Raw genomic sequence first — 17,059 nt, 5'->3', positions numbered from 1 at the left:
GAATCGATTGTTAGGGATGAGATTATGGAGTACTTGGAGACACATGACAAGATAGGCCAAAGCCAGTAGGTTTCCTGAAAGAAAAATCCTGCCTGACTAACCGACAGCAATTTTTTGAGGAAATTACAAGCAGGGTAGGCAAAGGGGGTGCAGTGGATGTGGTGTACTTGGATTTTCTAAAAGCCTTTGACAAGCTGCCACATATGAGGCTGCTTAGCAAGATAAGAGCCCATGGAATTACAGGGGAGTTACTAACATGGGTGGAGCACTGGCTGATTAGCAGAAAACAGAGGGTGGGAATAAAGGGATCCTATTCTGGATGGCTGCTGGTTACCAGTGGAGATCAACACAGGTCAGTGTTGGGACCACAGCTTTTTATGATGTTTGTCAATGACTTGGACAATGGGATTAATGGATTGGTAGCTAAATTTGTCGATGATACAAAGATAGGTGGAGGAGCGAGTAGTGTTGAGGAAACAGAAAACCAGCAGAGAGACTGATAATTTATGGGAATGGGCAAAGAAGTAGCTAATGAAATACAATGTTGGAAAGTGTATGGTCATGCACTTTGGTGGAAGAAATAAACAGGCAGACTATTATTTAGATGGTGAAAGAATTCAAAATGCAGAGATGCAAAGGGACTTGGGAGACCTTGTGCAGGATACCCTAAAGGCAAATGTCCAGGTTGAGTCAGTGGTGAAGAAGGCGAATGCAATGCTAGTGTTTATTTCTAGAGATAATCAAATATAAGAACAGGGATGTGATGTTGAGGCTCTATAAGGCACTCATGAGACCACACCTGGGAGTACTGTGTGCAGTTTTGGGCTTCTTATTCTAGAAAGGATATACTGACATTGGAGAGGGTTCAGAGATGATTCACAAGAATGATTCTAGGAATAAGAAGGCTACCATATGAGAACTGTCTGGCAGCTCTTGGGCTGTATTCCCTGGAGTTATGGAGAATGAGGAGCATCTCATAGAAACATACAGAGTATTAAAAGGCCTGGACAGATTACACATGGCAAAGTTATTTCCCATGGTAGGAGAGTCTAGGACAAGAGGATTGAAGGACCTTCAATTAAAAAAAGAGACACAGAGAAATTACTTCCATCAGAGGGTGGTAAATCTGTGGAATTTGTTGCCATGAGCTGCTCTGGAGGCCAAGTCATCAGGTTCATTTAAGACACAGATAGATAGGTATTGATTAGCCAGGGCATTATAGGGTATGGGGAGTAGGCAGGAGAGTGGAGATGACTAGAAGAATTAGATCAGTCCATCATTGAATGGTAGATCTGACTGCCCTACTTCTGCTCTTATATCTTATGGCCTTAAGATTATCAGACTATTGCAGTGAAATAAAAGAATTGCAAATTTAATCAAGGTACTCAAAATTATCAAAAACACCTACTAGTTCCTGAATTGTGAGAAGAATTTGGCAAAAAAGGGGAATAAGTAACAGAATTACTGACTGTAATATTTCAGGCCTATTTTTACCTTTAAAGCTTACTTTTCTCTTTTGGAGAAACATGATACTCCATGTTAATTATCTGAATACTGTAGTTCACTTTATTACTATTCTGCTGTGTTTCACATCCTGATTATATTCCATTTACACAAATTTTTCTCCCCAAGAAAGCTGGCTCAGTGCTGTCTTTGCAACAAATCTTCGTAACTATCAAAAGCCACAGCAGCTTGGGAAGGATGCTCGACAACTGTGATAGGGATTGAATGCTATCACAAAGTGAAATCAATTGACATAGGTGACAGAAGGGTGAGCTTGCAGATGAGCTCATGCCTTCTATGCTCACTTTGACCTTCAAAACATGGATAAACTATTATGCACTCCTACAGCCCAATAATCCTGTAATTTCTGTGACTGAGACCAATGTGAGAGCATCCTTCAGAAGGATGAACCCACGGAAAGCATCCGGTCCAGACAGGGTACCCAGTACTGAAGACCTGTGGTGGTCAACTGGCTGGAGTGTTCAGCCTCTCACTTCAGTAGTCTGAGGTACTCAGCTATTTCAAGCAGGCTTCAATTATACTTAAGAAGATGGAATCCTGCCCAATGACCATTGTCCAGAAGCACTTACATCAATAGTGATGAAGTGTTTTGAGAGGTGGCGATAAAAAGTTATCGACCCCTGCCTGCCTAAGGGGTTTGGTTCATTCCAATCTGCCTACCACACAACAGGTTCATAGCAGATGTCATTTCATTGACTTTTCACTCAATCCTGGAATACCTGGGCAGCAAAGTATCAGGATGCTCTTTACAGACTACAGTTGGGCATTCAATGCTACCATCCCCTCAGAAGAATTACTAAGGTCCAAGACCTAGGCCTCAATACCTCCTTGTGCAATTGAATCCTCAATTTCTGCACTTGCAGATCCTAGTCTGCTTAGATTGACAACATCTTCACAGTCTCCATTGGCACAGGAGCCCCACAAGGCTGTGTGCTTTGCCCCCTGCCCTACTAGCTTTCGAATTATGACTGTAGCTATGCACAACTCCAATGCCACACTTAAGTTTGCTGATGACACTACTGTCATTGGCTGAAACAAAAGTGGTGACAAATCAGCATATAGGAGCATATTGAAAATCTGGCTGAGTGCTGCCATAACAACAACACTTCAGTCAACGTTATCAAGTATATGGAGCTGATTATTGACCTTAGCAGGAAGAAACAAGGAGGGAGGGTCTCTTTTGAAGATCAGAGGTGGAGAGGGTCAGCAAATTTAAATTCTTGTGTTATCATTTCAGATGCCCAACACACAAGTGCAATTACGAAGGAAACACAGCAGCAGCTCTACTTCCTTAGGACTTCGCAAGGTTCGGCATGACATTCAAAACTTTGACCAAGTGCGGAAGAGTATATTGGTTGGCTGCATCACGGCCTGGTATGTAAACACCAATGCTCTTGAATAAAAAATCCTGCAAAAAGTAGTGGCTACAACCCAGTCCATCATGGGTAAAGCTCCCCGCCCCCCGCCCCCCCACCAATGAGCATAACTACACAGAGCAGCATTCATCATTAAAGACCCTATCACTCAGGTCATACGCTGTTTCTCACTGCTGCCATTAACAAGCTGCTACAGGAGCCACAGGACTCATCACCAGAGGGTCCAGGGAAAGTTATTACCCCTTAACAATCAGGCGCTTGAACCAGAGGGGGAAACTTCACTTGTCCCATCACTGAACTGTTCCCACAACCTATAGACTCACTTTCAAGGACCCTTCATTTCATGTTCTCAATTTCTATTGCTTATTTATTATTATTTCTTGTTTTCCTTTTTGTATCTTCCACACTAGTAGTCTGCCATGTTGATTGCGGTCTTTCATTGATTCCACTATTACACAAGAGAAAAACTGCAGATGCTGGAAATCTGAGCAACACACACAAAATGCAGGAGGAACTCAGCAAGCCAGCCATCATTTATGGAAAAGAGTATAGTCGACATCTCAGGCCAAAACCCTTTGACAGGACTGGAGGAAAAAAAAGCTGAGGAGTAGATTTAAAAGGTCGGGGGAAGGGGATGATAGGTGAAAGGTGAAGCTTGAAGGGGGTAAGATGAAGTAAAAAGCAGGGTAGATGATTGGTGAAAGAGAGACAGAAGACCATGGGGGAGGAAGATGACGGGTGAGCAGCGAGATAAAATGAGAGGGGGGAAAGGGGGTGGGAACTGGTAAAGGAGAGGTGGGGGTGTGGGGCATTGCCGAAAGTTTGAGAAATCTATGTTCATGCCATCAGGCTGGAGGCTACACAAACAGAATTTACTGTGCTGTTCCTTCAACCTAAGCGTGGCCTCATCACAAAAGTGGAGACCATGGATAGACATAACGGAATGGGAATAGGAAGTGGGATTAAAATGGGTGGTCTCTGGGAGATCCTGCTTGTTCTGGTGGACAGAGCATAGCTGCTCAGTAAAGTGGGCTCCTGATCTACATTGGGTCTCACTGATATACAGGAGGCCACACTGGGAGCACAGGATACAGTATACAACCCCAACAGACTCACAGGTGAAATGTCACCTCATCTAGAAGGACTGTTTGCAGTCCTGAATGGTAATGAGGGAGGTGGTGAAGGGGCAGGTGTAGCACTTGTTCCGCTTGCAGGGATAAGTGCCAGGAGGGAGATCACTGGGGAGGGACAAATGGACAATGGAGTTACGTAGGGAGTGATCCTGTGGAAAGCAGTGGGGGGGGGGGAGAGAGAGAGAGGGAAAGATGTACTTGGTGGTGGGATCCTGTTGGTAATGGCGGAGGTTTTGGAGAATTGTGTGCTGGACACGAAGTCTGTTGGGGTGGTAGGTGAGGACAAGAGGAACCCTATCCTGGTAGGGTTGTGGGAGGATGGGGTAAGAGCAGATGTGCTTTAAATGGAAAAGATATGGTTGAAGGCAGTGTTGATGGTGGAGGAAGGGAAGCACCTTTCTTTCAAAAAGGAGGACACCTCCTTCATTCTAGAATGAAAAGCTTCATCCTGAGAGCAGATGCAGTGAAGATGGAGGAATTGAGAGAGGGGATGTTGTTTTTATAAGTAACATGGGGGGAAGAGGTATAGACCAGGTAGCTGTGAGAGTCCATGGGTTTATGATAGACAACAGTGGATTAGCTGTCTCCCTCCCCTTTCTTGATCTCACTATCTCCTGCGACACCTTATCTACCGATGTCTATTATAAACCCACGGACTTGTGCTTCTCTCTCCTCTTCAAACTTTTAAACCTGCCCGAAATGTCGACTATACCCTAGATGCTGCCTGGCCTGCTGAGTTCCTCCAGCATTTTGTGTGTGTTGTTTGGGTTTCCAGCATCTGTAGATTTTCTCGTTTGAGTTAAATGAACATGTTAACTGAATCACTTCATGCCCTGAATACTTAAGATTTGTTGAACAGTTCAATTTGATTGTAAGCCACAGTGTCAAGAAGCACTGAGGGAAAACCTACACAAACCTGACATTAGAATTTTACTACTGAACCTCTGTTAGGAAGTATTGACATAATGCTTTCAAGTAGAACTGTTAAATAACGTTGACTTAATAACACACACAAAATGCTGGTGGAACACAGCAGGCCAGGCAGCATCTATAGGAAGAAGCACTGTCAACGTTTCGGGCTGAAACCCTTCGTCAGGACTTAATCACTTTTAGTGATACAGTATCATGGACTGACCTCCAATGTTGTTCATTTGGTGAGTTGTACTTTGTATAAATACAATGCAGTGTGATGCCCTCATTTTAATGGAACTTAGTCACAACATCATTAATTCAAATAGACTTTTGTGCAGTGTATCTACAATGCCTTGTAAAACTATTCAGCCCCTACTAGTTTCAAATTTTACTGTCTCAACTTCTAAATTTAAATATACCGGATGATTTTTGACCTAATTCACAAAACATAGTGCTTACTGTATATTACCTTACAACTCACCCAATTTGTTGATGTACAAAGTTGGAAGACCACCTGAATAAATAGTCCCTCTTTTTGTAAGGTGCAACAGTATAATATTTAGAACAGACCAAAGCAAAATGAAAACAAAAGAGCATTCAAGGCAAGTCAGGAAATGATAATAAATAAGCCCAGGTCCAGGGAGGGGTACAAGACTATCTCAAAAGCATTGAACATATCCCAGAGCACAGTGCAGTTCATCGTGAAAAACTGGAAGAAAGAAGAAACCACAGCCACACTGACTAGGTCAGGCTGCCTCTCTAAGTTTAGTCACTGGAGAAGAACAGCACTTAACAGAGAGGCTACTGTGATGCCAACAGTCACTCTGAATGAGATGGAGGAGCTGGTGGCTGCAACTTGGAGATAAAGTTGATGGTTCCACAATTTCTAAGACCTTACAAAAAAAAAAGGCTATATATAGAAGAGTGGCAAAGAAGACTCTCTGGCGAAAAAAAAGCATATCCTTACCCTTAAAGACTTTGCAAATCATCACTTAGAAGATACTGTAAAGATGTGGAAGGAGGTCTTGTGGTCAGATAAAACTAAAGTGGAACTTCTTGGCCTCACCACTCAGCATACATGTGGCATAAAACTAATACTTCACATCAGCCAGATAATACCATCCATACTGTAAAGTATGGTGCATGTAGTTTAATGATATGGGGATGCTTTCCAGCAGCAGGAATTAGAAATCTAAGTCAGGATTGATGGGAAGATGAATGCTGCTAAATAAGAGAGAGATCCTAGATAAAAAAAAACCTGCTAGCCTCTGCCAGAAATCTTAAACTGTGGGAAAAGTTCGCATTTCAGCAGGACAATGACACAAAGCAACTGCTAGAGAAATCACGGAGTGACCTTAACCTAATTCAACATCTCTGGCAAAACCTCAGGATGCTGTTGCAAACCATTGCCACTCCCTAACTAACCTGCACAGCTGTAGCAATTTTGCAAGGGAGAATAAGCAAATCTTGCTCCATCACATTGTACAAAGCTAAAAGAGACTTATCCAAAAAGACTACTGGCTGTAATAGCTGCAAGAGGTACTGAGCAACTAAGTATTGAGCAAAGGGGGATGAATACTTCAGTTTTTGAATTTTTTAGTTTTTCATGCTTTACAATTTTCCTTGTTTTTGGGCTCTACAGTGGGGGAAAAAGGAGCATGTGATTCACAAGTAAAAACACTCAGTTAAATTGATCGAAATCCCTGGTTGTGAACAAAGGGTTGGGGGCTGAATACTATTACAAGGCAATGTAAATGTTAACTTATTCAACTGTATAAATTCAATATTATCAAATATAAATTTCAAATGTCTTTAAGGTACAAGTGTTAAAAACCTACTGGCTATCTCTGAAATATGTGAATCCTACAAAAGGTAACTGGTTCCCAGCAAAAGCTTTTGGGGTTGGAAATGTTTCTACTTCTCCTTTATCATCTTCAATATCATCAAAGTTACTTGTGTCTATGTCGCTACTCAATTCAGGCACAACAGGGGCTGCAGCTGTAAAGGAAAAAAAAAGTGATTAGCTTTTGCTTCTTTATACCAGCCAGGAATCTCACAAATCTCAGGAGTTTTAGGTCTTCAGTGTAAATAAAAGACTGACAGTTCAGTGCAATATAATATCCAATGTTTCTTAACTGTACAACTTGTGATATTATTCTTCTGCCATAGTTCTACAGTTTAATCTGCCAACTGGCAATAAGATCATATATCAATATAACACAAAATTTCATTTACAGAATTAATTTAATTTTTCTAAATATTCTTGTTTTACTCTAGACGATAAAAATTAAACTAGAAATATTCAGGTTTGGAAATATAATGAACAGCATTTTTCTAATTTACCAATAATAAAACAGAATTTTATTCATGTGTATAGTGGTAAACTATAAAAACATCAAATTTGTACCTAATTACATCACATTCATTGCTCAAAAGGTATCACAGCAAGGAGGAATCAAATGTGACAAACAGTAAAGGGATATTTCAACCAGCTATGATAACATATTGTTGAGAATAAGGATAGATACTGAAAGCCTGGTTAACCAAGATCTGTCATCAGGTCTTCACAAATGAACAGGAGGGTTTCCTCTACATATTATGCATAAGAACAATTTAAGATAATGTGTAATTAATCTGCTTTATATTTTTAAAATGAGAGCTTCATCAAATAACATTATTCTAAATAGCTATTTTAGCGAACCTGACAGCTCTCCATCACACATCAACAACTATTTGGATGTGAGTGATCAACAAGCACACCTCAGAGTAGCAAGTGTGCTTTATTCTTAGAAGCTTTCAACCCATTTATTTACTAAACATCTCTCATAGATCTAAGAACATGCTGATCAAAAACAGTGAACACTGGCAAATAGGTAAGTGCTCATGACTAATAAAAGCAAGCAAAAAGAGGCTGCACTAAGGCTGGCAAAATTAAACTGAAAAAGATGTGACACCTGCACACAATCTAAAACATAAAAACAGTTAATTATATCCAGGCCAGGTCTGCACGCACTGCTGCTGGACCTCCCATCTCCCCTTCCCCCTCCACCATTCCGCAACCCTACGTCTCTCAGGTCCCACCGTCAGCTCTTGGGTCATTGAAGACTCCATCTTCCTCTCACCCCACCATCTCTGACTACCTCACATCTCATTTCTCCTCAGACACTGCCAACCCCCTTCCCCTCCCCCCCAAAGATACCAGCTCTCATCCATGCTGGGTCTTCGCCATTCCCTCTGACCTTTCCCTCTTTTCTCCGTCAGAATGCTCTGACCATAGTAAGGGCCTCACCTCTGTCCCGCTGTGCCCACACCTAAGCAAGTTCTGTGTCTGCCAAGACGCTGGGCATTTTTTCCCACTGCCTGTCTCTGAGCTGACTTCTTTGGCAAGGACTCTCCACCCCGCACTGATGACCGCTTCTCCCGTCTTCAATCTGTCTCCTCTTCCTGGACATGCAGCCCTGGTCTTCTGCCTGCTCTGGATCTTTTTATTGCCAACTGAGCATCAACTGTCTAGACTTCAACACTCCTCTCTCCTATTCCAACCTCACATCTTCCAAACACTCTGCTCTTATTGAGAAATATACCTGACATAATCATTATATATACCTGAAATATAACCACTAGGTACTAGCTATTTACACTATGTAATCACTCCTATGTACTGAATATTACTATGTATTGTTTTACTAAATAACTCGTATTCTCTTAGCTACATACTGTGACAGTTAAAGAACACCTGTTTAGCTAGCAGCACTAATTAGCTGAAACGTACTCCATGTATTATACTCAGCCTTTGTTTATTAAGAGATAACGGTTGCAGACAGGATTGTACGAGCAGAAGATGCAACGTCAGGGAGGTTAAGGAGGCTGACTGAGAAACAACCTTGGCCAGGAATGAGGCCCAAGATGTGAACTGGAAAGAAATACTGGTGGTGCACTGACAGCTAGGCAAGAGCGATTGATTAGTTAATGTATAGATGATATGCAACTAAAAATTGATTGGGTATGCTGATAAAACCAAAATGTAACTAAGAAATTACTATAAAGAATGCTGTACACCGGAGCTCAATGGGCTTTCGGTGACAAGTTCATTGATTGCCTTAGCCTTTGTTTGCAAATAAAGGTTTAAACTTCTCTAAGAATTGTCTGTGTCTCCAGGTCATTTCAAGTAACCACGACACTCTCCATTCCCTCCACACTAATCCTAACCTCACCATCAAACCCATAGATAAAGGAGGTGCTGTATTAGTCTGGCGGACTGACCTCTACCTTGCTGAGCCTCAGCCACAACTCGTAGACGCCTCCTCCTACTTACTCCTTGAACAGGATCGCACGAAGGAACACCAAGCCATTTATCTCCCATACCATTAGCAACCTTATTGATTCCAGGGATCTCCCATCCACTGCCACCAACCTCATAGATCCTGCAGCTCCCATTTCTACCTCCTACCCAAGATCACTTGGATACCCACTTGACCAGGTAGACCCACTTTTCAGCTTGTTCCCGCCCCAGTGAACTCATATCTGCATACCTCAACTTTATTTTATCTCCCCTGGTTCAGTCCCTTCCGACCTACATCCATGATACTTCATGCACTCTGGATCTTTTCAATGATTTCAGGTTTCCTGATCCCCATCATTTTATTTTTACTATGGATGTCCAGTCCCTATACACCTCCATGCCCCACGAGGATGGCCTCAAAGCTCTTTCTAAACACCAGAATCAACCAGTACTCCTCCACCATCACTCTCTTCCATCTAATGGAACTTGTCCTCACTCTCAATAATTTCTCCTTTGGCTCCTCCCACTTGCTTCAAACAAAAGGTGTAACCATGGGCACTCTCATGGGTCCCTGCTATTACCTGCCTTTTTGTCAGCTACACAGAATAGTATGTTCCAAGCCTACACTAGTGTCTGTCCACCAATTTTTCTATGCTCTCCTTGTCCATTCGTCCCTGACGGCACTCATCCTTGCAGGTGGAACAAGTGTTATGCTTGCCCTTACATCTCCTCCCTCACTACCATTCAGGGTCCCAAGCAGTCCTTCCAGATGAAGCACACTTCATCTGTGAGACTGTTGGGGTTATACACTGTGGCCAGTGCTCCCAGTGTGTCCTCCTGTACATTGGTGAGACCCGGCGTAGATTGGGAGACCGCTTCGCTGAGCACCTCCACTCTAACCACCAGGAGATGCATGATATCCCAGTACCCACCTATTTTAATTCCACTTCCCATTCCAATATGTTAATCCATGGCCTCCTCTACTGTCGTGATGAGACTACACTCAGGTTGGAAGAACAACACCTTATATTCCATCTCGGTAGCCTCCATCCTCATGGCATTATCTGAAAATTAGATTATCTGAAATTCCGGTAATGGCCCCCCTTCATTCCCCATACCTTTTCCCCTCTCTCACCTCATCTCCTTGCCTCCCCATTGTCTCCCTCTGGTGCTCTTCCTCCCTTTTCTTTCCTTCATGGCCTTCTGTCCTCTCCTCAGATTCCCCCTTCTCCCACCCTCTCTCACCAATCAACTTCCCAGCTCTTTACTTCACCCGTCCCCTCCCAGTTTCATCTCTCACTTTATATTTCTCTCTGCACTCCCCCACCTTTTAAATCTACTCATCTTTTTTTCTACAGTCCTGCTGAAGGGTCTCGGCCCGAAACGTCAACTGTATGTTTTTTTCATAGGTGCTGTCTGGCCTGCTGAGTTCCTCCAGAATTTGGTGTGAGTTGCATGGATTTCCAGCATCCGCAGATTTTCTCTTGTTTGTCACCATCTTCCATGAACAACAATGTTCAGAAATCCTAATGGCTCGGCATCTGATTCACCTCAAGTAACTTCCTAACCTCCATGTTAATTAATTTAGGCTCCATTCCAGAATTCCCTACAAACTCCACATGCTCTTTATCCAGCCATCCTTATAAATTCATAAGGACCCTGGTTCCTATGTTCTGTTTTGAGGCTCTAGTTTCCAGGACTTTTTTCAGACAACCATGACTGTTTCCCAAATTCATTAATTTGGTACCTATATATCCTGCGTTACATTAAATTCACATAGTTCACTGAAAAAATTGCATCATACTACAATATCTGAAAACAGTTCATTAAAATTGGGTTGTGATATTAAAAGAAGCAATATCCCTTATCCAGAAAGTCTGGCACCGAAGCCCCAAGGGCACCAGTTTACTAGAATTCGACTTCATTAAGTGTGCTGAGCATGTTTAAATTTTACACACTTCAAGCAATGTCCACTATGGATCATCTTGGTGTGAGCTTCATGAACCAGCAAAAGATGTTTAATCTATAAACCCATACTAGTGGACAGTATTAGTTTTAACTTGAAATATGGTTTCCAAAGCCATACATTTCAGGAGCAGTTCTCAAATGGATTGAGAAGCCGAAGCCACACTGCCTACCATCCAACTATGTGGACATGTGAGGCTTACAGCATGGTTGTGTTGGTTGTCTGAACTGTACCAGGTAAATTTTGCAAAGAATGAAAACTTGTCCCATTATTTGTTATTCTTTCCATGCAAATACTTCCTTCAATAGAAAACAAATATACTTCATGGAGGAAAAAGTAAAATGCAACTTCTTTCCCTGGTGTGATTTTAATAATGTTAAAAATACATATTCCCAAGACATGCCCTCATTAACAATTAGATCAGCTGAATCATTCTTGGTGCACACTCAGCTCAGAGCATCTTTTTTTTTTAAATATTACAGTCAAAAACCTTCATATGAATAAGCCTATTAGTATTTGAGACTACTCACTCAAAAAACCTTTCAAAATTCAGAGGATTAGAAGACACACATTACAACACAATTTAATTCAGGGATGCATTCAAGAGATATTATCATGTAAACCAAAAGACTAAATTAAAAATCTCCTCACTTCCTTCCTAAATGTTAGTCAACTGATTTCCAAAAATAATTACTTACAACACTTTAAAGATTACATCACAAGCATGCAGTGTTTTTAAAAAAAGCACTGCAAATGATCAACCAGTATTTCAATTTAGAACTCAGTTTAACTACCAACCACACACACACACCATACCATAAATTTCAAATCTCAATATAACATGCAAATACAAAATAATATGAAAATATTAAATCCTGTGGGTTTTTCACTACTTATGATAATTGGATACATATTGTAAAGTACAGTATAATAAGGCACTGCTGACAATGATATATAGAAAACTCAATCCCAAAATCTGTGTAAAATTATTTTCTGAGTTTGGGAAGGAAACAGAAGCCTTCATAGTCAAAGCAATATGTAGAGTTGATTATTCTTCACTTGAATACATAATACCCAGACAGCTTTGGCTTTAAATTATACATTAAAAAGTCAACATCTCCTCCAAACGTAGTGTACAAATTACACACATTTCATTTTAATAACCAACTTAACTACCTTGTCCAACATTAGCATCTGTCTTGCACTGGTGCATAGGCACAGCATTTGTTTTAACATTCAAATATTTACAGCATCTTTGATTAGTTGAATACTTCTCACAGGGAAAAATACTCAAACAACACAATATTCAAAGCATTTAGAAAAGAAAATGTTAAGATTGACAGAATCTGATCAAATGCCACTCTGAAGTCAGTTCAGCTGACTGTAAATATAATTTAAGATTTGATGCTAAAATTATACATGCATTTATTTTAAAATTTAGAATTGCCAGATCCATGAACATAAGGAACCTCTGAAAGATTCTTTGGAAGATGATAGTCATCAGACTCACATATTGGATTTCCACATATTTTACATTTTTCTATTACCATGATGTTATTTCTGATATATCAAATTGTTTTAAATTACAGCATTACTTGAATGCCGCATCCATTGAGACATTAGGACCGAGTGCTCTTTAAGCACTTTAACCACTGCTTTGTCTTCAATGCCAAAAAAAATCACTGCTTCAAAGTGAGAAACTATATTATTGAATCTAAGTATCCATAACCTGCAAGTACTCTAATTTACTGTTAAAGGATTTTCAAAAGTTAAGCTATTCAAGCAGTTTAACTTTAATTATTTGACATTACCAGTGTATTAAACATACCCTTATCATAACCATTAGTACTCACCCTCACGAATAGTGTCCCATGTCCACTGATCATTTTTGAAGAAAGGGTGACGCTTGATTTCTTCAACTCCATTTCTCCCTAAGCGAACTTCCCTGAACATTACAATTAGTTGGAATGAGAAGTTAAATCAAGATAAATCAAATCATTGCGCACACTGAATAAGAATTCCTTAGCAGTGAATGTGCTTTACTGTTTTTTAATATGCTCAATGCTTTCACTTTTTAGTCAATAATCAACATGGTTAAATGCTGCATTCTGCCACGTGTGGAGCAATACTGCTTAAACACTGAAACACTGTGAACGTTTTGGGGGAGGGTCTTAACAGAGCGGAAGAAAGCGACCAGAGCTCAAATGCTGCCAAATTGTAGCAAGAGTCTGTATTACAAACAGCCACCAGTAAGATGTTTAAATTGAGAATTCAATGCAATCAATACGCTACAAGAAAATACTATTTATTCTGAACTGCTAACAACTTACTTTCTAAACTGAGATAATATTTAAAACTCAAGTTATGTGCAGTAGAAAGATTATTGCAGCATACTGAACCATTCCTATCTTAGCTAATTATGTACAAGAACACACCATAAAATATCCATTAAATATATTACTTTTTAAAAATGTTTAATTGTAAATAAGTTTTCTAGAATTAATTCAAACCCAAGAGATTAAAATTTGAATTACCATTTTGTAATGTGAGCAACTGGTTCAAATATTTCCTGTCCTAAATTTAGTACAAACAGGAAATTATCTGCACGTGCTAAAAGTGCTCCCAAGTCCTTTATTTTTTTAAAGAATGACAACACTCAAATGAAATTGAGGAGAAATAACATTCAAATACTTAAATTATTTAATGTTTGTTCATACACATTTTAGAATGCGATAGCTGCAGAATTAACCTTGCATTCAACCAATCTCAGATTAACTAATACAAAATACACTAAGGATCAAACCAAGTAAACTAATTCCAATGAACAATAGTGGCATGCATTACATGATTATGCCATTATTTCCATGGCAAATTTAAATGCACAATTAACAAATTTAATACACACCAAAAAAAAATCAAAAAAGCTAAGGGGTTAATGGTATTTTCATGGCTAACAGTGGAGCAACAACTAGCCATCCTTCAACTTGCAGCATTTCACAGCTCAGGCTGTTAGATTAAGTCATACATCATGTACCAAGTGGCCAGAGATGCTACCTTAAGCTCCAGGTGGATTCTGTTTAATTATCTAACATTTTCTTTCCACCATTGATAATACATTCCATAGAGGAGGAGCTAAAGACAGTGCCAGAGGGCGATTTCTCCCAATCCATCTGCAGAACAGTTTAAATTCTTCTCATTAATGCGTCTTCGTCCCTGTTCAAGGTGGCTGGGGTCCTGTCAGAATCCTTGATCTACAGTTGCACTCAAACTGCAGTCCTTCACGGTGGCTGGTTCCCGCTCCCAGCATTTTCGGTATCTCCAAGAGCAGCCTAGAAGACGTGCATCTTCAGGGTGTGGCCTTGTGGTTGACCTGATTGCTCACTAGTATCGCTGAATGAAGATTCGCGGGAGATCAGAAAATCAAGACAATGGGTGTGGCTGTCAGGGGCCTCTACACTTGGACAATCATGCTCTTCTCAATGGTGAGAGAGTTTGCTACCAATTCTTGAGTCGGAGAACTTGAAATAAAGTGATACTCCAGACTGTAACATTGAAACAACAAACCGTTGGTCTCCGCTCTTGCTGTGACAGGAGTGATACCTCTTTCGCCCTTGTTAGTGGCACGTTGAATTGTTGGGATGAACAGTGGTTTTTCATGGGACGCGAGATTATGGTCTCTTTGGAGGCTTTGCTATTACTTGCATGCCAGGTGGTGCAGGGGGCAGAAGCTTTTGCTGAGTCGGGTGGGGGGAGCGGCAGAGGAGGGTTGATGCTTTGCTGCTGCTTGTGCAAGGAAAGGGGGAGGGAGGGCTTTGAGGTTCTGACATTTCCCTGTCATTCATTCTTTGGGGTTTTTCTTCTGTTTCATGGAGGTCTGCAGAGAGTAAAAATTTTGGGTTGTATGTTGAACCATGGATTTATTATCTATCCAAGCCCATTAATCTCAATGTATGTGAACAATACCCAATGGCCAATAAAGTTCAAAACAAATTTATTATCAGATTACATATAATTCATTTTCTTGTGGGCACTCACAGTAAATACAAAGAAACAACAGAATTAATGAAAGACCACGCGCAGCAACAAAGGCTGTTTGCTTGTTTTGAAGCATACAAGGTGCAGTTGGCCTCAAGACTTAAATGAAAAAGAACTGTAGATAATGCTAAACTCTTCAGGTGACATATATGCAAGTAAATGTCAGCATTTAGACCAACATTTTATTGGTGGCATGCAATAGGAATCAGGCTTTGGTCTTCAGCTATGCAGCTGAATACATGGATACTGTGTATTTTGGTAGGGAAAGTACCAGTTCACAGAGTCCAATGTTTGAAGGCACATTAATTGGAAAGTCAAAGTGGTAGTGTCAAAAAAAAACCTTGAAGAGGATGTTAAATACATCAGGGTTAATAAGAGAAACATAACAATTCACAAGTAAATTCATATTTATTTTCCAGAAGGTAGAACAAGTTTCAGGAATACAGGAAAGAGATGTACATTATTTTCCGTACTTTGGTCAACTAAAGCAGTTGCTACAGAAGGAAGAATCACCCTTCTGAAGACACATCAACAAAGAAAGTCAAGTAAGTTGAGTGTCCAGCCTGGAGATAATGGCCTGTGTTCTCCTGAAAGTACGCACTACCCTTTCTTTGATAGGACCAAGTCTGGAAGCATTGTCTTATTTCTTTTGACAAACAGAAATAATTAATGACAATTTTCAGAGATTAAAAAATGTACATTAACAGAAAATACCACTGAAATAAAGCACTGAAATCTCAGCCTCTGTGAGATGTTGCTATCTTTTATTCCTGTAGCGGACCCACACCTGCCTAGAATGTACTCATCTGTATCCAATGCAAGTTAGTCTCTTTACATCAAATGAAAAAAAATGTGGCAAAGTTTCATGTACTTCCTCCCAGCAAAAGATGAAAGTACAGACGACTCAAAGAACAGCAGTTTCGCATAATAATTTTGAGGCTCACATCGTATTGAGATTATTGGAGTTTTTCACATTGTATTGGAGTTGTTCGAGGATGTAACCAGGAAGTTAGACAAGGGAGATCCAGTGGATGTAGTGTACCTTGATTTTCAGAAGGCATTTGATAAGGTCCCACATAAAAGATTGGTGGGTAAAATCAGAGCTCATGGCATTGGGGGGGGGGGGGGGGGGAGATATTGACATGGATAGAAAACTGGTTGGCAGATAGAAAGCAAAGGGCAACGGTGAATGCGTGTTTCTCGGAATGGCAGGTGGTGACTAGTGGGGTGCCACAGGGCTCGGTATTGGGACCACATCTGTTTACGATTTACATCAATGATTTAGATGAAGGCATTGAGATAACATCAGCAAATTTGCTGATGATACTAAACAGGGTGGCAGTGTGACATGTGATAAGGATGTTAGGAGAATTCAGGATGACTTGGATAGGCTGGGTGAGTGGGCAGATACTTGGCAGATGACGTTTAATGTGAATAAGTGTGAGGTTATCCACTTTGGGAGTAAGAACGGGAAGGCAGATTATTATCTGAACGGTGTAGAGTTAGGTAAGGGAGAAATACAAAGAGATCTAGGAGTCCTTGTTCATCAGTCACTGAAGGTGAATGAGCAAGTGCAGCAGGCAGTGAAGAAGCCTAATGGAATGTTGGCCTTTATTACAAAGGGAATTGAGTACAAGAGCACGGAAATCCTTTTGCATTTGTACAGGGCCCTGGTGAGACCACACCTGGAGTATTGTGTACAGTTTTGGTCTCCAGGGTTAAGGAAGAACATCCTGGCTGTAGAGGAAGTGCAGCGTAGATTCACGAGGTTAATTCCTGGGATGTCCGGACTGTCTTACGCAGAGAGGTTAGAGAGACTGGGCTTGTACAC

General features: G+C 40.7%; 1 protein-coding gene across 3 annotated transcripts in view; it reads right to left on the bottom strand.

The window, feature by feature from the left end:
* rock2a (rho-associated, coiled-coil containing protein kinase 2a) overlaps positions 1-17,059 on the bottom strand; it is a 209,748-nt gene that overhangs the window by 89,742 nt on the left and 102,947 nt on the right. For all 3 annotated transcript variants that reach the window (XM_059981881.1, XM_059981879.1, XM_059981882.1), the window contains exons 8-9: positions 13,047-13,138; positions 6,784-6,943 (exon numbers count right to left, since the gene is read on the bottom strand). In XM_059981881.1, the coding sequence (XP_059837864.1) occupies positions 6,784-6,943; positions 13,047-13,138 (252 nt within the window). The remainder of the gene's footprint in view (positions 1-6,783; positions 6,944-13,046; positions 13,139-17,059) is intronic.

Source organism: Hypanus sabinus, chromosome 10 (genome assembly GCF_030144855.1).
Source record: "Hypanus sabinus isolate sHypSab1 chromosome 10, sHypSab1.hap1, whole genome shotgun sequence".
In the NCBI taxonomy this organism is placed as follows: domain Eukaryota; kingdom Metazoa; phylum Chordata; class Chondrichthyes; order Myliobatiformes; family Dasyatidae; genus Hypanus; species Hypanus sabinus.
The sequence above is the reverse complement of the archived record's forward strand: the minus strand, read 5'-3'. Positions and strand labels throughout refer to the sequence as shown.